At 37.6% G+C, this 27,374-nt stretch overlaps 1 protein-coding gene across 2 annotated transcripts in view; it reads left to right on the forward strand.

The window, feature by feature from the left end:
• ADGRV1 (adhesion G protein-coupled receptor V1) overlaps positions 1–27,374 on the forward strand; it is a 272,375-nt gene that overhangs the window by 219,167 nt on the left and 25,834 nt on the right. For both annotated transcript variants that reach the window (XM_065046531.1, XM_065046532.1), the window contains exon 87: positions 14,377–14,498. In XM_065046531.1, the coding sequence (XP_064902603.1) occupies positions 14,377–14,498 (122 nt within the window). The remainder of the gene's footprint in view (positions 1–14,376; positions 14,499–27,374) is intronic.

Here is a 27,374-nt window from a genome sequence, read left to right on the forward strand (position 1 = left end):
TTAAGTTTAAGCGTTAGTGGTCCCTTTGATATCTGTGCGATAACTTTAATGATGAAAGTCATGCAGAGGCTTAACTGTCTTAGGAGGCAAAAAAGTGTTAAACCAAAAAACAATAAATTAGTCTGGTTTAATAAAGAATATAGCAGTAAAACACAGCGTCGTCCCGGTCAGAGCAATGTCTTGTGTTTTGTGGTATATTCAATGGCTGCCCGGTCACCCACTGTCTGCATGTTGGAGTATTTAGAGTTAATGTCTCTGTTTTGAAATTTCCTAGTGCTACTCGCAGCTGAAATGTGCTCACAAGAAAAGGTCTGTTGTGAGCAAAACAGGAAGCATCGGTCGGTCTCCTCTGTCAGAACAATTTCAGATACAATAACATTCCCAAAATAAAGTCGTAGCAGTTTACACCAATACCATAATAACAGGACACTGTGGGAAGCTTGCAATATTCCTTTTGTTTTCACGGTGCTTTTGGAAAAAAAATCTGAGTTTTATAAACAAGTGCAAATATACAGATTTTAATAACAGTGTGCCTATTTTCTCCATGACTGCATGAAGCCAGTTAGATTTTATGGACTTGTGAAAGATCCCTGAATCATTTTTCTCAATTCATTAAAAAAAAGCAAATGAACTTAAAAGGGACAGTGAATTATTAAAAAATTTCATAGAGTAGTCCAGTGCTGGTAAGTGCACAGATTTATAAAGAGTAGCTGTCTTGTTCAAATGCTCAAATCTGCAGTGATAATTGTATTATTAAGTGAGGAGTTCTGGGGTATTTTTTACATTTTAATTGTAAAAAAATATAGTCTTATGAAAAAAATGAAAATAAATGTTAAATATTTATTATGTGGACATTTCTTCAAATGATAATTTATTTCTTAGTGAAAAAATGTCAGCTTGACTAAAAGCTATATGAATTTGTATAAAGTCTGATAAATATAGCTTGTAAGTATAATGCTCAAGAAAAAATAACAGAAAGTACTAACAGAAGTTGTATCTACATGATGTAAAGACATGAAATAATAGGGTTGAAACAAAACTTTGGTTTAATGTAGGTTTCAGGGTGTTTTCTGTATCAAATAGAGTCCAGAAAATGGTATAGATAGTGATGAAATATCAGAAGAAAACAGAGAAAAAATCAGGAATAGAGGTGTTCAGTAAAATGTCAATAACAGCTCCTTTTTTTTGTTGTTTTAAAGCAGGTTGAAACTTCTAATGTTGTGCACCTGCATGGCAAACTGGTGTTTTGCTACCATAGGGCTTTCGCAAGCACAAATGAAAGTACCTTGTGCTGCATGGGTGAGAGCAAGTTGGAGAGAGGCTGTTTTAGAGAAGAAAAAGGGCTGCCGAGCTGCCTGCTGAGGTTCACGGTGCCTGGGGCTGTACAAGGGCTCTCTGTGCGGCTGTGTTTGTCGTGTATTCCAGAAAGAAGGCCAGGCAATTTCTGCAGTTTGTAACATTACCTATAACTACATAACATGATACCAGCTCCTAACTAAAGGCCTCTGACTTTCTGACTGAATATTTCTCTCCTGAAATGTGAGATGGTGGTAGTATATTTACATTATTTTGAATTTTTTATGGGCATATCGTACTTTTAAAGACATATTCAAAGGCAGCTTGCAGTAAGGCCTACTACCACTTTTAAATTTTGAATCTTACCGTATGACCCACCCTTTGTAGAAGAAAAGATCGGACAATGCCCTCAGATTCATGATGTGAAAGTTGGGGTTGTCCTGTGCAGGGACAGGAGTTGGACTCAATGATCCCTGTGGGTTCCCTTCCCACTCAGGACATTCAACGGTTCTATGATGAGTTCTCTCCACTGATTCCATGTTCTCACAAACACCATCATCTGCATGATGCTATCCTGCTTCTGCAACAGGGAGCGGGTCCTGGTTCACACCTACACTTTGTTTCAGTGCAGCTTACAAGATCCTATGGCGTAGGGAAGTCTTTCAGCACAAGCACCCATCATTTTGCTGTTTTGTTGTGGCAGTGCATATGCCATGGTTTCTCTCTGCTTCATCCAAACACAGAAGAAAGATGGACCTACCCAGCAATAATTGTCTATGTTTAGTGTTTAGTGTCCTAATGTAGCTTGTCTCTGGCTGTCATTCCCGTATTGGTTTACTCCCTGTTCAGTCACCCACAACAATGAATTCCTACAGCACAAAAACCCCAGACTTTCCCAGTTTCAAGCCTGAAGTTCAGTACCCGAACTTCCCCACCTTGAACAGTACAGTAAGTAATGAAAAAAAAATAATAAATCACTGCTTTGAAAAGCCATTCTCCATTAGTCACCCTTTCTGGAAAGAGAATAAAATTCCAGGTGAATGATACTTTAAAAAATTACGACATATCAAGTGCAGAGACCTGTAAACACAGACAAAAATGTTTTTAAATATGCTTTCACATCTACTAGTAATTGTTGACAGCTGTTCATTAAAATTCCAGAGAGCAAAGATATTGCAGAAAGGAAAAAGTGCCACATGTAATTATCATTTATACATAGATATTAAAACAAACACCTATTTGCATGTGAATATTTGAACTAGTACTGTTTATTCCCTGTCTGGGACTCATCCAGTTAGAAGACAGTTAAAATTGCAGCCTGATACCAATGACCCCATATGGATTCTGCAATAATTTATGCAAAATATTACTGAATGTTGTCAATAAAAATAAAATACCAAGGTCACTGCCTTGCGTATTACCATAAAACAGAAACAGGGGTTGGATATGCAGACCTGAAAGAAAATAGAGTAATTGTCTGGCTTCTAAGTGTACAATCTTTTGGTCATTTCATAGATTGTAGGAAAAGCATCTTAAACTATAGCTGGTAGCTCTGGAGTTCCATGTTTGTGATCTCTGCTTGAGGAAGGCTTTTACACTTAAATAGAAATTTAACAGAAATAGGAACAGTAAAATATATCCTCATTTGTCATGTACTGGGTTATTTTTCAAGCAAATTGAGTATGCAAGCAGCTGAGCTAAAAACTGAGTAAAAAATTTCTTTATTACTCTCTCTTCTCCTATTGTTGGAATACTCTTGAGCTTACCTTGCAAACAAAGTTCCTTTTGAACTATCCAGAACCACAGAATCATAGATGTTTTGACTTGAACAGGATCTTTAAAGATCACCTAGTCCAATTCCCCTGCCATGGGCAGGGACACCTTCCAGTAGATCATATTCCTTAAAACCCCATCCAACGTGGCCTTGAACACTTCTGAATCTGAAATATCCACAGCTTCTCTGGACAACCCATTCCCACATCTTGCCACCCTCATTGTAAAAAATTTATTTTTTTGCACATTCTAAATCGACACTCTTCAACTTAAAACTGTTACCCCTTGTCCTGTCAGGCACTGGTAAAACATCTTTCTCTGCCTTTTTTGTAAGCCCTCTTTAGATATTGAAAGGCCACACTAAAGTCTCCCTGAAGCCTTCTCTTCTCCAGGCTGAACAACCTCAACTCTCGCGGCCTTTCTTCATAGGAGAAGTTTTCCATCCCTCTGATCATTCTCATGGCCCCACTGTAGACTCACTCCAGCAGATCCATGTGTGTCCTGTGCTGAGGACCCAGAGCTGGACCAGCACTGCAGGGGGGTCTCACCAGAGCAGAGCAGAGGGGCAGGATCCCCCAAACCTGCTGCCCATGGGGCTGGGGATGCAGCCCAGGGCACCATTGGCTTCTGGGCTGCGAGCGCACTTTGCGGTTCATGGCCGATCTCTCAGCCCAGTGCCCTCAAGTCCTTCTCCTGGGGACTCCTTTCAATTCCTTCATCTCCCAGTCTGTACTGATACTGGTGATTGCCCCAACCCACAAGCAGGACCTTGCACTTGGCCTTGTTGAACTTAATGAGGTTCACATGGGCCTAATTCTCAAGCCTGCCCAGGTGTCTCTGGATGTCATCCCTTCCCTCCAGCACATCAACTACACCGCTCAGCTTGGTACCATCCACAAACTTGATGAGGGTGCGCTTGATCCCACTATGTCATTAATAAAGAGATTGAACAGTACTAGTCGCAGTATGGACCTCTGAAGGACATCAGTTGTTACTGATCTGCATTGGGACATTGGGCTGTTGACTGCAATTTTTTGGATGTGGCCATGCAGCAGATTCCTTATCCATCAAGTAGTCCATCCATCAAAACCGTATCTCTCCAATTTAGAGACAAGGTTGTGTGGGTCCATGTTAAAGGCCTTAGAGAAGCCAAGACGGATGACATCCGTTACTCTTCCTTTATTTACCAGCACAGTCAGTCCATTGCAAAGGGCAACTATATTAGTCTTCTACAGCTATTGGAATAGATTTCTTCTGCTGTAGTAGAACACCTTCCTGAACTTTGGTAGCAGTACTGTGTTTTACTATTTTGTTCTGTCTGTGGGAGCAGAGACTTGTTACCCACACTAAAGGGGACTCCCATGTATTTTTGCCACTAAGAATAGCATAACAATGCTGGGTTTCACCATCCTAAGAGAAAAAATTTGCCCCTTGGTAACTGCAAAAAGGATCTGTTTATACATGATTAAATAGTTTGTTGGCAATCTATAGAATATAATTGTGGGGGTTTTTTAACATATATTTATACGCAGCTCTTCATTTATTAGTTGTACCTCCTTTTCTGTCATGTATATGTTCTTCCTAGTCCTCTGGATTTATCCTGGGTATATCCTCTTGAGTAGAGTCACATCTGGTCTGGTCGTTTGCAGGTTTTCAGGAAAACATCATGGTCCTAGGACTGCTAGCCCTGCAAAACTCTGCTTTTAGTAATAGTTGTCAATTCTCTTGGCAGTAGTCTGCAATCTTCCCAGAGAGCTTGTCATACTCTTTTCTTATTCCTGGGATATCACTGTAGAAGAATAGGATTAAAACAAAGTTGTAGTGGAGAATAAACACAAATAAATAGAATTTGCCCAATCCAAATTTAAGCAATATGCACACTTCTCATTACCCTGTCTGGGACACCAAATAAATGAGGTTTCCCTTTCATGTTCTTTTTTACTGCTCCAGAATTGCTCTGATACTAGTTATGTTGTTCTATGTGGCGACTAATGTAGCTTGCTTAGGTCAGAGAATTTTCCTCAAGCAGAAGGCTAGAATAAAGGGCAATGGGACAATCAATAATTAATTATCTTTTAGATCAGGCAGCTCTTCCTCCTCAAAAGTGAGTGTTGGAAAATAGTGTGAATACTGTTTTATGAAGTATGTCAACTCTGCCTCTAGTAAACCCTTCCAAAGCTGTACATCAAGTTTGCCGGACAAGAGACTTCAGTTTGAACTGGTTCAGTTTGCCAGCCGTTCAGCAAACACGTTCTGTTGACTGATTATTCTGCTATATATAGAAGCCAACTTCTCAAAAGCTAGCCTTGACAGAAGCCAAGTCAGAAGCGTGCATTGGGTGAACAAATATTTAAGTTTGCAACAGGAAAGACTGCTTATGAAAGAAGTCAGGTGGTAGAAAAGCAGGATGGTTGGACTTGGCTGAAGTAACTGGAGGGTGAAATACACATACATAAGAGATCGTTGCTTTCTCTTGACAATCCTAATATGCAAATACAGAAATTGGAGGTGAAAAAGACAGCAATCCAATACACAATACCTTCAATTTATTGAACGAAATGTGGTGGCATAGTTGTCATGCCCTACACATAAACATGCAGTAGAACTTACCAGGTTCAGGTATCATCTTTTTGAACGTGCCAGAATTAATTTAAAGATTCAAACTTTATGTTGCCAAAATAGAACTTCATAAAGAATGCTTTAGATATTTAGCTGTAAAAATTTAACTATCATCTTTCGTGTTCCTTTGTATGTATTTCTTTGATGTATTTACTGTCACAAAATTCCAGATCATGACAGAACGTGTTTGATGGTCCAGCGATAAATTCTACCATCTGATCTTCTCAAGAAACAAACTGTACAAAATGCAAGTGCAGGACATTCCAACCACGCTTCTGTGCTCAGGAAATGATGCTGAGTACAGGGCTTTCAATTCAGAGTGAGAATGTATATCTAAACGTGTAGTTACACGTCTTCCTTTTCCTGTGATCTATATGCTAAAATCTTTATCTTGCATCATAAGATACATATCACATGTGTGAGAGAACTGAAGGAACAGTGAGTTGCAGGGGTGCGTTTATCTTGTATGACAACATGCATCTAGAAATCAGGACCCAGATATTGGCTGCTGCTGAACTAGGAGTTATGTACAGTACTCACAGTATTAATCACAGTCATGTATTGGATATAATATTTTAGTCTTTGTAGTGCTCCAGGGTCTTTTTTGTATTTTTTGTAATCAGGAGAAAAATAAATCTTTAGCTCTGTGATTTTTACATACACAATTAAGACAAAATGCACAAGAATAATTACAAGCTGAAATAAAGAACAAAGATCTGAGAAGGATAATAACTTAAATGCATCATCTGCACTCATGTAATTTACATTGTTTGCACTGTTTCACATGCCTAAATTAGCTTTTTCCTTTAAAGAAATCTGCAGAAGCAAGTTAATTTGCATGAGTTATGTCTGTATAGTTGTGAATTTAGCACTCATTCAATATTTTGCATAATACTTCTGAATAGTTTTATTATATGGAGATAAGCAAATTCAAACCTTTTTTTAAATTTTTTTTCTGTAATTCTGGGATTTGACGTGTTCCCTCTAAAACAGTAATAGCATGAGCTAAAATAAGATGCCTGGTCTTTCATTTGATTATACCATAAGGTGTCTTAAAGATGTATGACAAAGTTTGCAAAAAAAATGAGATTTAGTGGAAAGGTTAGAGAGGTCAGTCTTCTATGTACATATTATTTATGCTTAATGGGAGGTGTGCTTCTTTTTTGGGAGGTATTCTTTAGTTTCAAACTCTTCCTTGTCACAAGGAGCAGCAGATCAAAAAATAAAAAAGAACCAAAACTGATATTTTGACAGCTTTGCTGCTTCTTGTTTTTAAAAATTATGAATAATTTTGTCCAGTTGGATTTCATGGACATGTACCTACCAGCTTTCTGATCTTCAGTATCAGCTACTGTTAAATTCTGCACATATTTAACATTCCCAATCTGGAATGAGAGGATTTGTCATGAGTCACTGATTACACGTTGTTGTTGGTGGTGGTATTTTGTCCTTTGAACTCTGAGGAAATCTGTTAGCTACACTGTTTTGGCAACAAAGTCATGTTATCAAACTCCCTTTCTACAGCAGTTGTCAAAGGCAATTGAAAATGGAGCCAGCAGGATTTGGAACACGGTTATTCAAGTTTATCAGGGAAAAAAAAAAAGGTCTTGTGGTATTTTCATAGTTATGTTGCTAAGTTTAACGCATCATTTCTTAAGCAATAGCCTGTAAATATTTTACTAATTTAAGTCTCCCACAAATTGGTGAAATTCTGTGAAGGAATACATTCTCCCCAATCACCTAGAAAAAAATGTTTGTTAAGATCTTTCAGTTTTTGCAGCAGATCTTTGTGTCTAGCCAAGAATAATTAAAAGCAATTAAAGTGCATTATCAGTTTAACAACCTAAGGGAAAGGCACATAGTAAATATTTATAGGTAAACTCAGAAATCTTTGAACCTATATTATTCAATTGCTTCTCTTATTGACTTTCCTATTTTTAGAAAAAAAAAAACAAAACAAAACACAACACTTCAGGCAATAAAAAAAGACGTAATATGGGCCAACACAGTGGTGAAAATACAAGCATTTGGATAAATTATTAAAGCATAGCGCATTATTTTCCATAGTTAAATTGTCTAGGTGTTTACTGCGAAGGCACACTTAGCATTACACTTCAGAGTTTTAATAGTATTTAATAATTTCCAGTTTTATTAATTTCTGTTTGATCTAATGTTTTTCATTGCTCAGAGTCGTTGTTGTTGTCCTGGAGAATTTTATCTATGATATCAGATATGGAAGACTGAAGAAAACCTTCAGGTAGTCTTCTTGACAGTTTTGTAATGAAACAGTCTGAATACATAAAGTTAAGGAATAGTTCTAACTCTGACAAAAATGGAAATTTTTCAATTCCAGAATATGGAGTTTATTTTCTTTGGAATTACATTTCTATTCTAGGAGGAAGGTAATATATTACACTCCAAAATAAATAATCTAATTTGAACTGAAAAGTTATGCTTTTCTCTGGCTAGCAGTAGCAAAAACATCATCAAAAACCACCTGCTTGACTGAACGCGGTGTTCTGAAGGGACTAATCCTGATGCCCTAAAGAGAGCTCCAGTGCTGGCAATCTATAAAAGCAGTGTGTTGTTTTGAGTTCATTTCAGTTATTTTTCCTAGTGGTGCTACGGATTTTCTCAGAGCAATGAGCTGATCGTCATTTCATAGGTCTTAGGACTTATTTCTGTTTTGGTGCCTTTGTTCAAGTGAGTTGTTGGTTCATTCACAGAGTAGGTTTTCTCTCTGCCCGATTGCTCATCCATTGTTTTTTCCTAACTGTAAAGTAGAAAATATATAGCAAGAAAGCATTTTAAAAGAATATTTTACTATGAACCACAGGCAGTTGTTGACTGAAATCGTGCAGGAGGATTTTCATTGCTGCTTCCTTCCCTGGTAAAAGACGTTGTGGCAGGCACCATCAGATTATTCTTTCATAATTGATAGGCACTACACAGGGATAAGAGAAGATAGCAATGTGAACTGTCCCATCGTTAGCTGAAATTACCATGACGTATATATAATTCCACCTCAATCTTCAACTTGCCATTAGGTGAACCGTCAAAGGCGTGACGGTGGATCACCATGGAGAACACTGCAAGGCTCCTTGTTGCCTTCTTGCTCCTCTTTGAAGCTTCTTCCTTTTATTTCTTCTTCATCCTTCTTCACCATCCCATCCTTGGACTACCAAGAGGCCACAGAGTTGTTAGTGCTGTCAGGTGCCGGGGCAGAGTTTGGCAGGTACCTCCTTCCCATGCACCAAAATCAGTGTGTCCTGCATGTGAAGTGAGTTAGTGTTCAGGGTACTTTTGACACTAGAAAATTATTTTTCCTTGACTCTTCTTTCTCTGCAGTGTCTAAACCAACACTACTCAACTGGCAGAATCTATTCCAGGCCCCAGCTATGAATAAATGTTAAGCGCTCTCATCCGGTGTTATAAAAGTTGGTTCTCACTATTTTTCCAGTCCTTTTGGGCACATAGATGTGACAACTGTCGAAGAGGCTGGCTGGGCCACAGTCCTGTGGTGGTAAACTTCTTTGTGGACCTCGATGAGCTGCTGCAACCTTCAAGTTGTAGTAGATGTAGGTGTAGACAGGAGCCCCACTATTAGATTATTTCTCTTCATAGGTCAGTACACAGTAGCTCAACAGAAGATGAACTTAAAACTCTTCACCGTAGTCTTTCATTGTAAGGTTTATTTCAAAAACATAATTCTGTGTGTTTATTTTGTTACAGATTTAAAGGTGAAAGTATAGCTGTGTGGAAATGTTCTAGGTCTTTTTGTTTCCTTCTGTTTCTTGTTCTTGCTTCTGCTATAAAGAAACCAAACATAAACACAAGGCACACAGCCAAGGACTCTGGCATTTTATTACCTGAATCTTACGCTACTTCTTTGGAGTTCCTTGCCACTAGATACCTGAATTATCCAAGTTCACCATAATTAGTGCAAGATGAGTTTGTGAAAGAGAAGTCCTCTGAAGATTACTGAATAGAAACTGTGTCTGGTTCAGGAAGCTCCTGAATTGTAAATGGGGAAAATGCTGGGAGAAATATCACATCTGGGCAGCTCTTTTGGCCCTTGTTGGAGGCAAGGCCAGATAAACTTTTGTTCATATCCAGTACAGCTCCTATTAAGTTCCCATTGAGGTAAACCAGTTTTTCCAGCGCTTTAATACTTTCCCTGGTTCATGAATTTTGTAATCTAATCCAAACCCATCATGAAAATATTGCAGTCTATTTTTCACATTCTCACCAACATTATTTTTATGTAAATTGCTGAACAAAATCTTGAGTTTATTCTAAGATCTCCCTTTCTGTAGTAAAACCACAGTTTTACCACCCATAAAAACCAATTCCAATGTACTGCAGCCCTCAGAACAGTAAGCATTGCAAAAAAATTAATTTTACACATAAGTTAATAAGGAAAATATTATTTTCTCAGCAATGGGTAAGAAAAAAGAAACAGTGGACACATTTAGTTGTTTGGTAAATTGAATGTATGTAAGTTCACCTCATCAAATAACAAGGTGGATTATGGTAAGTTTTCGAGCTCTGAAAACCCGCAACTAGTTCTGCATAAGCTGCGTTTATCTGTATTGAGTTGTCAACTCTGACAATTTTTCTCAAGCTTGTAGTTAAGCAAAAGGGGAGATATTTCAGGGAGAGGCATGAACAGTCAGGATGGTGATGTATGCATGCATACACATATATATTATATATATTTAAGGAGTGGGTGGACTGACTGTTGCTTAAATATAACCTTTCACCATTCCTAGTACTAAAAAAAGGTGTGATAATGGTGTCAAAAAAAAAGTGTGGATCAGCATGATTTGAATATATAACGCCCAATAGAACTGCTTGATGATGTTTCCCCTACATCACACTGATGCTGAGTTAGCTGCTCCACAGCGGTCTTTTATGTGCCAAGGTTTGCTCAATTAGTCTTAGGGTGACTCCTTGCATTTGGGTTTGAGTAAAATTCTTGTCAGTGAAGGTTCACCTGCTCAAAAATACCCTTTGTGTTTGTTTGGGAGGGAGCCGTTGGTTTTCTTTCCATTGAAGGAAACCACCCATAGATAGACTGTCTATTTTGGTTCATTTCAAGCCTATTTATTGCCATCCTTTTACTTTATACAGGCCTGGTTTTACAAATGTAAAAGACATTGTTGCTGATCTTCTGATATATCTGTTTTATTAATTGAGCTTTTTTTTTTTTTTTTATTAACTACAACAAATTGTCAAATCCAAATGGGTTAAGAGACTTTAAGTGCTGACAGAGTTTCAACTCTGTATTAACCCTTTACAATACTGATAATGAAACTATTGTGACTGACAGAGTAAAAGCTGAATTGTAAATTATATAAACATTCAGCATCTGGCAAAAAGCAGGTATCTTCAGGCCATCTTTATTGTTATAATGCATACATAAATTGACTTCTTTGTACTGAGTAGTATTAATTACATAAACTCTTGTCTGAATTACTGAAGGTACACTCCATGGACATCTTGTTAGCTTCAGTGAGCTTGATTCTGTATCACACATGCTAACTTTCTTCCAGTGAAATGGCACTGAATTTGTCAATTTGCCTCCTCACCTACACTTGAAGATAACAAAGCCAGAACATTGTACATCAAAATTATATGATCTAGATATATTGCTCCACTTCCTTTTGCTTTGTGTTCACAGCTATTTCAGTGAGCTCTGGTTTCAACAATCTGGAGATGCTGGGTTCTGATTAGTATTGTGTTATTTTTCCTCAGGTAATATTTACATCAGCAGAAATCTTGGTGTTAATTTTTGGCATGTTCTTCTACTTGCAATTTGTCCTATACAATTTGATTTTTTCCCTCTCCTGCCACCCACCTGAGCTGAACCACATTGCAAAGTAATGCAAAAGCCAAATCATTATTCAACATCCTGAGATAATTCTTTTAATTGTTAGCTTTGGTTTATGTACAGTATTAGAATTGTGTGCATTGGCAATAATTAACTGCCTGTCCATTCCTTCAGTTGAGCTTCACGAGCAGCTAAATTTGATTGCATTAATTTGCTATCTAAGCAATAAGATTGTGTCATTCCATTAACATATGTGAACAAATAATTAGTTCCTCCACAGGTAATAGCTGAATTTACCTTTAGAATTACATTTACAAAGAGCAACATTTCTTGATGTATGTTTTTTTTATTATTATTATTATTTTGGGGTTTTTTTATTATTATAACCTCAGTACTTTGAGATTACAAGTTCTTTGCTGATTTTTGTCAACATTTTTAAGTACATATCTAGAAAGTATATGGATTCATTAGTGTACGCACTGTGGTTTTAAAAGAAATATTTGATCCTCTACACCTTACTGGACCACCTGGTACTTTAGAGCGCTTTGCTCTTTCAATTATTGTAAAAGCATTTTGATGTTGGTTGTGTATGTTAGTAGTTGTTAGAGAAAAGCTTGTTTCAACATCTGTCGAGGCCACAAGGAGTTTTTTGATAGTGCCCAAGGGACTTTGAGACAGATGCTTTGCATGTAAGGAATACTAGTGACCCTGGAGCGAGGTATGAGAAATAGGTTGCATTTCCATTCCACTCATCCAGTGAAATCAAGTTCCTCCCCGACAAATAACAGAGGTGCAGAGCCTTAATCTGATGCTGCTCTGAAAAACCCAAATATATTATTAGCGTTATGTTCTGGATCAGGGATTCTCAGGAAGTCTCAGACCATTAATGGTTTTTGGCCAGACCGCACCTCCCCGTGGGAGAAGTGATTCAGGTGCTTAATGAGCATCATCTGTCATTTGAGAAAACCACGGTTATCCGTTCTGGCCTCCATCTATCTCTTCATAAGTAGTGGATCTTCCACAGGTCCTGTGTTGTATGTAATGGTCACGTACATATACTTTAGATCTCTCGTGACATGAAATACGTGACTCTAATGCCGTTCCAAGGCACCGGTACCCAGCACAATGCCTCCTCACGTCCTGCTGGAGGTTCCCAGATGCTCACAGTGCTGCATCCTCCATTCATGGAGACCACAGAAACAGCACCATTTACAAATGACCAAGCCAGGGAGGATTTACATCGTGTCCTGAGACATCAATGGGAAAACAGGAGTACCTTAGCAATTATTAAAACTGAGCTTTCAAACACTTTTCCTTAGGGAATATGATTTTCTTAATGCTGTTATGTCCTTTTTTTTTCCAGCAAAACCAAGTAAGTAAATGGGTTTTTTTGTTTGCCTTTGTTTATTTGTTTGGTTTTTTCTCCATAGAAAATCATGACTTTGTTAACTGCTCCAGAGAGCTACGTTTATTTTAATATTTTGGTTTTATTTCCTCTAGTCCTAGGCTACCACTACGCTAGCATAATATTAATTTACATGCGTAACGCAGTATCTCACTGTAATTCATTAAGGAAATACATGTCTTTGTTAAATGTTATGTCATACTATCAAGCAGTGGTTGCAAAACAGCCCAGGCTGAGGTTTGCACCCCAGGTTTTTCTGAGCGATACTGGGCTTTATTAAACTTTAGGAACACGGTATCTGCTCACATTGTGCTTCGCTTCAAGTCATTTTCTTGGTTATAAAAATATACACACACATTTCTGCCAAATAAATAGTTACAGCCCTGAAGCATCTACTGCCTGACTTTGGCTTTTTCCTGCGTTCAGGATGCACTTGGCATTTGTACAGTATCAAACAAAATGCCCAAAGTGCCCCCAAACTGCTGTTTCAGGAATGCTGTCTGCTAAAAGTGCGTCCCCGCTCTTTGCTGATGCCACGTAATTAATTAAAAGAGGGGCAGTGCGAGGTCGAGCTCCTCAAACACGGACTTTGGAGCATCCTCATGAATACGGTCAACACGGTGGGGTCAGCAACAGGAGCGGGTGGGGGCGAAAGATAATTTCTGCTGCCTTTTCTGCAAACTTTGTCCATGCGGACGTGGCTTCCTGCCAGCATTCCTTTCATGTTGTAAATACGGTAGGGAATACAAAATGCCGTTGTATTTATGTGTGCTTAAGGATGGATCCTGCACGTATTTTTGAAGGTGAGTGGAGTTAACTGGTGCAAAGTCTGTCCTTGTGGGGCTCCTTGGCTGAGTGGAGGTTGTCACTTTAAAGTTTTATAGGGCCAGATGCCTTCTCATGTTCAGCTTGCACTAAAATTAACAAAAAAATCAGAGAATAAGCTATTCTTATAATTTCCACGTAATTCTGTAAATTGCCAGAGCCATGGCAGTTTTTGTATTGATAATGGTTTGGAGGTTTTTTTTTTCCTTTCCCCTTTCCTCTCAATTCTTGGAAATGTGTTTCCTCCCGACATTTCCAGCGCTTTCCAGGAGCCCTCCCGTGCTCTCCCCGAGGTCAGCATGTTTTCTGACCCCACGTGTGCTCGTCCCACCTGCAAACCACACACGCCTGGTTTGCCGAGCTGGGCTGTGCCCCCCTGGCCCCTCCATCTCCATGTCCTATATCTGGCCATGCCCTTCTGGTGGTCTCCTGGTCCCATTTGGGTTCCCTAAAGCCCTGGGAACCCCAACTGCTGGGACAGGTGAAGGGCTGCCCATTGCTGCAGAACAAACTCCAAGGTTGGCCAGAAACAGCGAAACTGCGTCCTGCAACGGTGATGCTTAAAAAAAATAGTGTTTTTTCCCCAGGGCTCAAACAGCTGAAATTCTGTGTTTGTGGTTTTCAGAGATCCCTTTGGTCTTGTACCTCTTTGCCCTGATTTCTGTCACCTGGCTGTGGGGAGGACTGCACCTGGCTTACCGGCAACTCTGGATGTTGGTCTTCTTCATCATCTTCAACAGCCTGCAGGTAAGAGATGGCACCTTTTCCTTCGGTGCTTTCGCAGAGCTGGGGGTCGTCTCCCCCACTCATATATCGGGCATCTCAGCTTCAGCAAAAGCATTAATTTTGTGTTCTGTTTATTTCTGAAATACATGCAAATTAAACCAAGGGATGCATTGTTTTGAAACAATAGCAGTACAATTGCATAGACTTAGTTTCATAGCTAATACACTGGGAAAGAAAGTCGCTTGCTTTTGTATGTGATATATTACTGGGATAGTTATAGCAGTAAAACTGAAATATCTGCAGCCTTTGCAAAAATATTGTGTATTTCAATTTTCTGTATCTGTTAACTCTACTTAAAAGAAAAAAAATATATATAACCATAATATTGATTTTTTGTAGTTGTTGTTATTAGAGGTGATCCTCAAAGCTTAGGTTTTCTCTTGCAGTATACGTATTGGTAAAGCAAAACTCTTTTCATTGGAAAAAGAAGCAAATACAGACTAGATGTTGATTATGAGTTTTAAAAACACGCAAATAGCCTTTTGCAGAATTTTAAACGTGCAAGTGCTTCAGCTGGACTCAGTGCTGCATGACGCTGAATTCAATGCTATACTGCACATTATGGAACTGTTTGTAGAACAGAGGATAGTATATCACAGATCACAAAGTTATGTCTGGAAACAGGGAAATTATGAGGAAATAAAAATAGATGTATCCAAATTCATGGTGTGCAAGTTCCTCTGCCGTTTTTACAAGAGCAATAGCTGTGTTACCATGTTTGATTTACCTGTATTAAAAATCCTTACACCTCATCAAATAAAAATTAATTTAAAAGATATAGTTTCACATAACAGATTTATTTTAGATTTGAATTCAAAAGGTGGGAGTTTCCTTAAGGAGAAATCTAAACATTTCCAAAATGTACATGTTAGAAGTATTTTTTTAAATGGAGAAAAAAAAAAAAAGTAGCTTATTCTCTTTGCAATACATTTAATTATTCATTACATATTGCCATATAACTATTCTGTGTATATTGACTTATATTGGCTCAAAAGGGTTATTGCTGGAATCTGATCTGTGTTTATGTTATGCTGATCAATCTCACATACAAATTTTTCAAAGGGGTAATTAATTATAACCGAGATTTTATGGCAGGGGTAGAACAGTGCCAGAGCACTGTAATATGCATGGATATTTGCTTTAAAACAAAATTACTTATTGCCAGGGCATATTTAGAGAAGAAGAATATGAGAACTTTGTGAAATTTATAATTCTTTGCCAGATTGTTGACCCTTCTGTGTAACTGCCAAAAGAGACTTTATATTAGTCTGCTTTACATAACTTGAAATTTCATTTTATTCAAGTAAAGTTCAAAGGCATAGAATTATTATTATTAATGTTGCCAGTTTCAAGACGCCAATTCACGCAATAGGGTCAAGAAGTAAAACAGGATGTTGAAAGAAAGTCGTGTAACGTATGAGACCCACAAGGTCTGCAGGGATTTATTGTGTCAGTGGTTCAATATGATAGCAGGTGATATGAAAAACACAGATATAAAAGTGTGCCTAGAATTTTGTTTAAGCCATGACTGCTGCTTGCGATGCACCGCTCCAAAGTTAGGATTTTGTTTAAATACAGTTAAAAGTGAGATGAAATATTTTCTCAATTTATGTGAGGTCTTTCAAGTTACTTAAATTTACTGCTCTTTATATAGTTTTATTTCCATTCATACACTCAAAAATCATTGAGTTTTAGGAAGTTCATTTTCTTTCTCTTTCTTTCTCTCTGTCTCTCTTTCTGTCTTTCTCTTTCTCTCTCTCTTTCTTTTTATCTTTCTTTCTTTCTTTCTCTTTCTCTCTCTCTTTCTTTATTGCTTCCTCTCTTTCCTTCTTCCTTCCTCCCTTCCTTCCTCCCTTTCTCCCTTTCCTTTCCTTTCCTTTCCTTTCCTTTCCTTTCCTTTCCTTTCCTTTCCTTTCCTTTCCTTTCCTTTCCTTTCCTTTCCTTTCCTTTCCTTTCCTTTCCTTTCCTTTCCTTTCCTTTCCTTTCCTTTCCTTTCCTTTCCTTTCCTTTCCTTTCCTTTCCTTTCCTTTCCTTTCCTTTCCTTTCCTTTCCTTTCCTTTCCTTTCCTTTCCTTTCCTTTCCTTTCCTTTCCTTTCCTTTCCTTTCCTTTCCTTCCTTTCCTTCCTCCTGACTGGTCTCTTATCAGCACTGCTTGTCCCTTGTCCCTACAAAAGGTATATAACAATAAGACATGTATGTAGTACATAACTCCTATGTGCTTCTGATGGAACTTTTCAATGGGTATTGTAATGTCAGAAATATTTCTACCGCAGTTCCACGCAACCCAATGAATTCATGTTTCTGTGGGTATTGTTTTGGTACTCAAGGACCCGACATAAATAACTATCAAGAGCTCTGTTTGTCCATGGGCTCTGTGCTGCAGCAGCATGGGGTCATGCACAAAGATCAAATAACCTCTGTGGGCAGGTGCATTTCTAATTTTTCAGAGGCATGTCCCCAAATACGTCTCCACCCTCAACTGGACAGCTGGGAAATGTATATTCAGAAACTTCGTTAGGAATCCTTGCGTTCCGTCGTTATCGCCGCTGTGCAATCCCGTGCATGGAGCAGAGCCCTAATTTCAAATCCATGGTGATACCACATTGTCCTGCCCATAATTCTTCTTTTAACTCTCTGCCAGCCTGAGCAACAGCTTCACCAATGGTTATCATCCCTATTCTATCCTAATTACATCAATATTGGTCTTCCACATCAAAAGGAGAACGGTGTTATCTTTTGCTATTCCTAGCCCTAGAGAATCTGTAAAACCTCGAATATAGAATAAATGTTCCTTTATTGAAATGAAATGTGATAATTTCATAATAATGTATACTCTCTTTCTGCTTAATATTTTAAATTAAAAACATGGAGGTCTGTAGTGCCAACTCAAACAGCTATGGAGAAATCAAGTTCAATTTTTAAAAACTTTTATTACCCTTTGCAGGAATTTTCAGACTTAATGGCACAGTATCCACTAGCTTTTATTACTAGATGTTGGAAATTACTTTTTAAAGCCTAAAGTTACCAAATATTTAAAAGGAAAAGATACCTTGTTAGGGTTGGTTACCCTCAGAACATTAAAAATATGGAGTAGCTCTTTCATGTTACTACAGGTTTTATGTTTGTTTATTTCAATAGGTGTTTGTCGTCAGTGCTTTGTTAATATCTGCAATAAAATAAGTTTAAAAACATTTCCTGGAACACTCCACATTTTAAATAACCATCCCACATATATTGTTTTAAACTGAGCATTTATCTTACCAGGAAACAGACAAACTGATGTGTGATCCAGGTGAGGAGACACACAGCATGAAAACAGGGAAGGAACAAGGTGAAGAGACTGTAAATTTCCTTAATCTGTGCTTTTCATCAAATAACCAGAAACCCAAAATTTTCTTACTTAGAAAAAATGTCAGTATGCAAACTGTGTAGAAGAAAATTACGTATTACAAATTCTGCATACTGAATAAATGAAGATTTTGTTGTAAGCAGGTACAGCTGTATAAAGCCCTCTCCAGTGTCCTTTGCACCTTTAAGCTCAGTCTGGGTGTTTGGGAATGGGAGAGGAAAATGTGACTTAACACTGGGTAATACATTTTCATAATGATTTTGGGAGGATCTAGCTGCCTTTTAGTGCATGCTGTTGGCATCTCACTCACATGCGTTATGTTTAATCAGCTCTCAGGATTCACAATGATCCTTAAAACGAGGCCATTTTTCTGCTATAAAATGCTGGTTTACCGTTTATTGGTGAGCATTGCTGTTACACGACATGCCCTGTTTCAGCTGGAAAGCAATTTGGCATTCATTAAAAGCTTTTCCACAACAGGAAAGATAATACAAAATAGTTTATGATAAACAGAGATCTGTTTCCGTGCTGCTCAGGAGCTACAGACCATGTAACGAAGCAGAACATGACCCATTAAAATGTGTTGGGTATTTAAATGGATCCAGCTCAGGGGACTGGAAGGACACTACATGTTATCTAATTTATTTCTTTAGCCTTGTGACATACATTTCCTAGGAAATACTTTTGATAGAAAAATCATCTACTAAGGACAGATTGTTTCCAAGCACTTCCCGCAGGAAACAGTTCCCATAAGAGATGAGTTTATAGTACGAGCTCTTCTAGTGCATGGAGGGGAAAGCAACCCTTTCCCAATAAATTCAGGAATAAACACGCAACGTGCCACGTGAGGGGACAATAGCTGGTTTACAAAGCAAAAAATAAATTTAGAAAAGCATGGAAAGAAAAGCATAAGAAGCAAGTCTGGGATATCTGATGTTTTGAGTTCCTTGGCATTGTGTTCCTGATTATCCTGCCCATGCAGCATCTGTGTTGCAGAAACATACTCTGTGTTCTCATGTGAAAAGCCTCAGCTCCTCATCTTTGCACTTGTAAAACTGAGAGGAACATTTACCTCTGTTCTATACATGTGATTGTCTAAGTGCACTTATTCACAAAGTATTTGCTGGTGTTGGGAGAGAAAGAATAAGCTGTTTTCTTACATGCTTGTCTCTAAAGATTAGGATTTCACAAGCTGTTTTGCATATACCATAGGCACTTAAAAGATCTCTGATTTTCATACAATCAGAGGGTGTTTCTGGTTTGTATAGCTCGCGTCATCAGTGGTGTATTTGCCGTTCGATGGATCCAAAGTTCAGAGCAGTGGGTGGATCTCTTCCTATTGTTTGCAGAGGGGCTGTGTTGAGGCTTCAGACCTTTTCTCAGCCTCTTCCCCACAGCCAAATTTCCCAGTATAATCTTCACTATTCTTGGGCTATATTTCCAACAAAATGCACAGTTCTCTCTCTTATAATTTAAGTTGTATCTACACTGTGAAGAGCAAGGTATTAGATACCCCTAAGCCACCCCTGTCCTGGTTTCCTGCATGAAGCTCCACATCCTTGCCCCAGCAATAAATTATCTTTTTCAATAAGTCATTTTGAATCAAAACCTTGCTTTTGTGAAATACTGAAATGTTACCCATCAACAGTAACAAAACTCCATTTTTCAGCAATTTTTAATCAGGAAAAAAGTAAATCAAGACTGGGAGGTATCTCATTATTAACCACAGTATTTGTTGATGCAGATAAGGGTGTTATAAAATCTCTTTGCCCGCTCTATGTTTGAGCACACCAGAATGACTCATGCTCACATAATGGCCAACACTGTTACATGTAAAATGCATCTTCCCAAGAAACAAAGGAAAAAATTTGGCAATAAGAGTTGACTGGTAGTTTTCCAAACTGGGCAAAATGGATGACTTGCCTAATATGACAATTTTTAAAATTCAACTTATTTGTAGTGGATTACAGTACGAGAAAATTCAGGAGTCCAGGTACAAATGTTTGAAAAGCCTGCAATACCTTTAACAAGAAATATGTACAAACAGAAAGTGAGCGAACAGGTGCACGCCCAGACCTGGAGCAGATGTGATTTACCAACTTCTTGAATTAAAATAGAAGAGGTAAACCAGAATGGAAACAAGGGCTAGCTCAGGTAAGAAATGAGATAAAATGTCAGAGAAAACTAGTAGATATCATGGGAAAAATATATCTATATATAGTGAGGAATATCCCTGTTATGGAAGAACAGAATATAAATGTAGCAAGAGAAATAAATAAGCCATAGTTTTAGAAGAAAAAAAAAAAAAAAGCTAAAAAGTACAGCATACTGAGAAAGTATGAAGAGAGCAAATATAGTTTTGTAAGTGCATTATATTAGTGTAGTAAATAAAATAAACAAAACTGTACAGCTTATGAAGCTCATGCCAGCACCAGTTTTAGGTGAAAGATATGTTTTTTCTCCTAGAACATGCTATTTAAATGTCAGAGGACACTGAGAAAGCCACCACTATAAATAGGTTCCCTTCCTGTTTCTTGTGATATCTTCCCGAAGCATCTCCTGATGAGTCAGAGATGGAACAGATGATCCTGTACAGCAATTCCAATGATATAAGACATACAAAAACAAATAAAATCAAGTACTAGGCAGACATAAGATGTAAGTAAATATGACGGCCTGCAAAAAGAAGATTTTGCAAAATGTGATTCTGCACAGCAGATAATCACAACAAAAGGAATGAGGTCATCATAGAATCACCAGGGTAAGGTGAACTATAGGAAGAATATCAAGAAAAGCACATAAGCTTGTTAAAATAGAAACAGGACAAGCAATACCAAACCCTCTTCTGTCGGCTCAGTGCATAAACCAAACACAATTAAACACAGCCCAAAGGATTTATATGCTACTCCAGAAACAAAAGAGAATACACATCCAAAACAGGCTTTGCATTTTGACATACGTGGAATAAAGTAGATTCCTATGCTGTTTCTGGGGGCTTGGATTCTCTTTCAGACATACTATACCTGGAAGGAAAGGAAACAACTGAGTACAGTTCACTTGTTTAATAAGTGAAAAAGAAAGCAGTATAAAATAAGTTGTTTTATCAGTATGTACTCTTTGTTCATTTAATAAGTTTGAAAACTTAGTGAAATTCTCCTGGATTGTGGGAGTGAGACATCAGTGAGACCAATCCTTCGCAGCTTTTTCTTACAGTAACTTATAAATAAATTTCTTACGTTAACTTACAGGCAGATAAACTGCAAATGCTTAATTTCCAGTGAGGACAAAGAAGTTCTCTAAGTACAACTGATAATAGTCTTGCCAGCCTAGGAAATAATTAATTAGAAATTTTCTAAATTAAGACAGAGTTAGCCTAAAAGAAACTGTTCAAGGGATTCTTTTCAGAAGTGCTCTCTTCTAAAGAAGCGTTGTTGTGAGCCCTAACAGGTTGTGTTAGGATTAAAGGGGAGGTGGTGTGCCAAAATAAACAATTAGTTTTTGAAACAGTGACATAATACATAAATATATAGTTTGCTTTTGACTGAAAAGCACTTTGGAATAGAATAAGCAAAGGATCTTTGAAATAAAGCTGGGACACCTCTAGACATCAGCAAAATCTTTTTGTGCCACAACATACATTCCACTATATCTTATATGCTAAATATATTTTTACTTTGTCAGCTAGAAGCAGTTAGCTAGACATCAGTTTTTCAATTAAAGATCAAATACTTAAAGTAAGATAAAATCTAACTTGGATGTAACGAAGTTAGGCATACGAGTCCAAGACATTATCTGCTAATCCAGACAAAGGAAATGCAGTAAATCTCTTCGGCTCTTAGGGAGGTATTTGATACAGTGCCACATCAAAACTGAAGCAGTAAAAGTAAAGGGAAAAATTTTAAAAAATAGTAATATTGCATCTTGATACTTATCTTCACTTGAATTTCATTGCAACTGTGGCAGAAAAAATGCTAATATAACTTTTTGATTAGACAAATTTAAGAGTTGTTGATGATTCAGAGGAGTGATATATTCTACGCAATGAAAGGGATGATTTGTAGACTGTGGAATGACTTAACAGCAACTGTGTGAGACCTGGAAACACCAAGTATAGAGTCTCTGGAGGTTTTTAAACTGAGATTGGACATGGCACTTAGTGCCATAATCTAGTAAACAGACTGGAGTTGGACCAAGGGTTGGACTTGATGATCTCTGAGGTCTTTTCCAGCCCGGTCAATTCTGTGATTATGCACTAAGACACTCATAATGAAATAATTTCTGCTATCAGTTGATAAATTTTAAATAACCGAGATGGGTGTATTGGTTTGTCTCACGAGAAATGCAAATCACTGGTATGATACAGGCTTGAAAGAAGCAAATGTGATGCTAATTTTTTACCCAGCAACAATACAAATGCCATTGTAAAAGGTACTGGTGATGCATTATTTGTGTTCCTGTGGACATTTCTGAGCCTGTAGGTCCAAGAGATGAATTCTGTATATGGTGGGAGTATAAAAATTTATTAGTGGTTGTCAGGGATTCCAAAATCTTATATCAGAAGCCTGAGGGTATTTCTCACATCACTTTCAAAGTTAAATTCACTTTGACTGCATCTACTAGCACAGTGCTCTGCCAACTGTGATTTGTATGGGCAAAGAGTCAAACATCTAACCTGCTCAAAAACTCTGAGAGTGGCTGTGATCTCATACCCTTAAATTCTTTGAGATTTTCAATAAGATTTTCAGACCATAAGTTTAAGGAACACGTTAACCAAACTGTCATAAATTCATTCCAAAGTCTGTTTGAAAGTATTTAAGCGTAATGTTGTCAATGTTTTCTTTCCATACTGAATTTTTGTGATGGATTTTTTTTGGCCAAGGGGGAACATGTCAACAGTTAAATGTGAGATCTGAATACAACCCCTTAGTAGCAGCTCTCTCAGGACGATTTCTAATGCATGTGAGGACTGCAAATCATTTCTGTCTGGAAAAAGTTGAGCAACTGTGAAGCTGGAGCTAACCACAGTGAGAAGAAAATTGCTAAATTATGTTTTCTTTCTTTTGAGCAAAATGTCAAGTGTTGCTCTTTTGCCTTTGCCTTGACAAAGGTCAATTGGATTAAAAAAAAGCACCAAATCAACTCGTACTGTCAGCTGATTATTTGTTTAAATCTTCAGATGTGTTGTCTTGCTGTTACAACAGAGTCATGGAAAGTTCTAGTGACAAAGATGTATTAAATCCTCAATTGCAAAACTAGGAACCAAGCTGGTTTTTATTTGTTCTTTGTGTGTCTTCTTAAAGGAGGGTGAGTAGAAGACTAAGTTTTGGGATGGGAGGGTATCATCTTTTTTGTTGTTGTGTGTGAGTGTGTGTGTGTGAATAAAACACTGATGACTTCCTAATATTGTGATTGTGCTTCAAAAAAATGTGTAACAGAGCAGCAGGCTGAAAACTGTATAGCACATATCCTAAAACATGCTCAGATACTCTGCATACCCAGTGGAGGATTTTGGAAGTTCAGTATTTCTTATGCCCCAGCACCCTCTAGGATTAATCTTTTTTTGTTCCAGAAAAGAGAAAATTGGCATTTTAACAGGCAGAGAGATTCCTTTCTGAGTGGAGTGGAACCAGCAGCTCTTGCAGGACCTTTTTCTCATTCCTGACTTCTGAAAGATGGCAGAAAAGCAGTGATTCTCACCATGGAGACTTCTGCTTTCCTGCTAAGCTTTGCCATTTTCACACTAGTTTTTGTGTAACCAACTATTATTAGCTGAATAGGCCAACCTATACAACAGAAATGAATATGTGCCTATATGTCTATTCTGAATTATGCCATCTAATTTTCATCAGTAAATGAAAAATGAGTAGTCACAGTCCCCACCTCTAGGCATCTAAATTAATACAACAGTTTCCAAAGGCTATTTTTGTGGTCAGCAAAAATAGAAATTTGATTCCAGAGGATGTTTCACCAGATGTGTGAGGCTCCTGCTTTCACATTACTTTTAGTTAGTATAACACATCAGTATTTAGGGTCTTTAATATTTTATTAAATAGAAATTTCTCTATGTTCTAAAAAAATCTCAGCAAAACCCAACATAATTAATAGTTATCTTAGGAACTGGTTACTTTCAGGTTGCCCTTTAATGATGAGTGCTTTGTCCTTACCTTATTACAATATTATTTTGCTGATGAACATCTGCTAAAGTCTTGAGAAATCATCTCAGGTTAGGAGCATCTGCTTTAGCTGGACATGTACCTTGTTTCCCTGAAAATAAGCTCTAGCCTGAAAATAAGCCCTAGCATGACTATTCAGGATTTTTGAGGATGCTCAAAATATAAGCTCTACTCCAAAAATAAGCCTTAGTTACAGTTCATTTTAAAAGTCAGTTTAAATATTGTCCAGGCAACTATACATGTAAAAAAGTAATGTTTTGCAGCAAGAATTAATATAAGACCCTGTCTTATTTTCAGGGAAACAGGTTATATACTTTCTTCTTAGTAAATGCTAATGCCTAACAATTATTTGGATGGAGAAACCGTGATTATGTGTTAACTGTAGTGTTGTAGAGTTCATGAATGGACAAGGCTTTCATTGTGTTGAATATTGTATAAACAGAGAACAAAAAGATGTCCTGTACCCTAATGTGTCTATAAACTGATGTGAGACAAGAAATGGACATGCAGGACACGCTGTACAAGCAGATGATTAGGTGACAAGCCAGCATTACAGGAGACAACAAGCTTTTGTAGCCAGAGACCTAAGAGTGGGTCATCAAGAAGGTAAGCAGGTTGGAGATTTAACTGTTTGTCCATAAAAATTTCAACTGGCAGTGCACACTAAGGACCATCGCTGTGTAGCATCCTGAAACAAGCAGAGAAGCTTCTCCCCCCAATGGCAGGAAGCTAGTCCAGTCCTTAAAACTCTACCAAGATTTAATCCCAAAGACAATCGTGTCCTTTTGCACCTGCTTCTTTGACCCATTCTGCATAGTTTTTTAAAAAAATAATATCTAGATATCGCATATGTTGAGAACAGAAAGTCTGCTAACACCCATTCCAATAGTTCTTTGCCCATCTCAGGACATTTTTTTTTTCATTTTCCCCTAAGAAACAGGTAATCTCAGTAGGAGAAACAAGTCATTTGTTTCCACATCTCTGCAGGGATTTTAGTTTGCAAATAAGTACAGTGTTGCTGTCCTTCACGTAGGCTACAGTAGCATAGGAGGTGGGGAGACCATGGAGTCTTGATGAGACTCTTGGAACACTTGAAGTTTTCTTAGGAATCAGTGTAGAAATAGTCTAAAAAGCAATTTATCTAAGATCTAGCCATATATGGTGAATTTTACCTCAAGTTATTCTCTCAATCCCTTGGAAAAATGTGTAACTACCCTGTTTTACTTTAGGACACATCTGAGAAGTCATCTTTAGGGTAGCCCTCACAATATTTTAGAAATATTTGAAGTAACAAAAGTTCTGATAGATTTCCCTCTCAGAATACGTATTTGTAGAAAAAACACAGATCTTACCCTGTGTGTTTGGGAAAACTCATAGATATTTGAAAAATACAGAAAATAACAAACTTGAGAAATGCAGTATTTTCACTAATGTAATATAAATTTTAATTTCATATATTGTAATGAAGTTTTGAAGCACTCACGATTAGTCATTTTCTACTGGTGAAAATTATCATGATAATATACATTGACATAATTGTCTTGCTTGAGACGGACAAATGACATAGACCAAGTTCTTCAAGGATGAAAGTAGTAGATGCCATTTATTGCCACAAGTGCATTTTTATGCAGTTTTACCAATTCACGTGTCTCTTCACTATTGGTTACAAGTTACAGCAGTAACACCTCATTGGCTAATTTTGCTATCATCAATGTTACTCTTCTACTCCCTTCTGTCTCATGGGTGCATCCTTAGCATCTCCAGATACTCCTTTACTCTCATCTTTCTCATGAGTAGGCCTTAATATGTTCAAGGCTAATTTCTGTTCCCATGCCCTCTGTCAGGGAATCCATGGACCCACCGTAGTCCCTCACAATACCCGCTTTTTGTATTTGTGCTAAAAAAATTGCCTTCATTGTCCGCTGCACATAATATATGAAAAACTGAGAATAAGTTATTATTTTATAGTTCACGTGGCCTGTAAGTGGTCACGTCTGCTCTCCAGCAGTGTCAATTACCAGCCTGTCAATCTTCAAAGTGCCCTTCTGAGATAGATATTATCATCTCCGTTTTATAGATGGCTGGAATAAAAGCCATGGGAAGACAAACGACTTGTGTAGGGCCAGCTTACTTACTAATACAGGAAGCAAATTTAACAGCTCCTACGTTTCAGGTTCGTGTTTAGTTTTATTAAACCATATTACTACCAATCTCTTAGTCTGTATTGACACAAGTACTGTATTTTTTTAATGGATTGGATTTTCTAAATGGAAGCCAAATTCAGCGCTACTAGTTCATTAAATCTCTGTAACAGTAGAGAGTAGAAGGAGCTGTGGGATGAATGATTTTCAGCATAATCTAAATAAAGACCCTTCTCTTGCTGGGAACATCTCTTTTTGGTTTGCTTCACATTGCCACCCTCCTTTTCATGGGAAAAGAGCATTAGCACAAGCTGTTTAATGACTTTGCTAACGTGGCTTGGCTTAGTTTATAAAAATTATTTGTAATGGCTAAAAATGCCAGACAAGGACTGGAAGAAAATAATGTAATACTTAACACTAAGTAACATCTGATTTGCCTGGAAATTTCTCCTTGCACAGCACCAATACAAACAGTGCAAAAATAAGAAATAAATAAATCCCAGGATTATAGTCGTAGCTTTTTGTCAAGAATGTGATTTCTGTGTGTGACCTGTATAGATTGAGCCATCCAGCACATTCAAAGATTATTCTTATAGGCTTTGTTCACATAAAACCCAAGTTACACCGTATACTGCAGCTTTTCAAAACAGCATTTAAGTAGGTGTTAAATGGTTCAGTCGTTTTTTTAACAAGAAAAAAGGATCAGTCATCGTGCCAATAGACAAAGACTCTGTGTAAAGGATGGAAGAGTCTTGCAGTTTGGGCTTAAGGTGTGTTTTGTGGGATAATTCATCCCACTGAGTAATCTCATTGCCCGCACTCTTGAGCCAGAGGATTAAGTAAATAATTACTTAAGTTAATTAAATTAATCTCATAGGCCTATACCTTCCCTGCTGTCTCCATTGCTATCCCTTGCTGAACCCAGGAAGGCAAAAGGGCAAAAGTAATCCCAGAAAAAATGCAGCGTGTAAGTTTACTGTATCCTCTCCTCCTGAATGCTGAAATGAGACTCAATTCATGTATGGGATACTTTAGTTAGCAAACTGGATAAAGTATTTTATTTCAGTGACTTAACAAGAACCTTGTCTCGTGTTTCTGTTTGTGTTAAATATTATTTTGCATTAAAACTTCACTTTCACATGTATGATTAAGGTTTACTGGTGCTTTGGTAAGT

Source organism: Columba livia, chromosome Z (genome assembly GCF_036013475.1).
Source record: "Columba livia isolate bColLiv1 breed racing homer chromosome Z, bColLiv1.pat.W.v2, whole genome shotgun sequence".
In the NCBI taxonomy this organism is placed as follows: Eukaryota; Metazoa; Chordata; class Aves; order Columbiformes; family Columbidae; genus Columba; species Columba livia.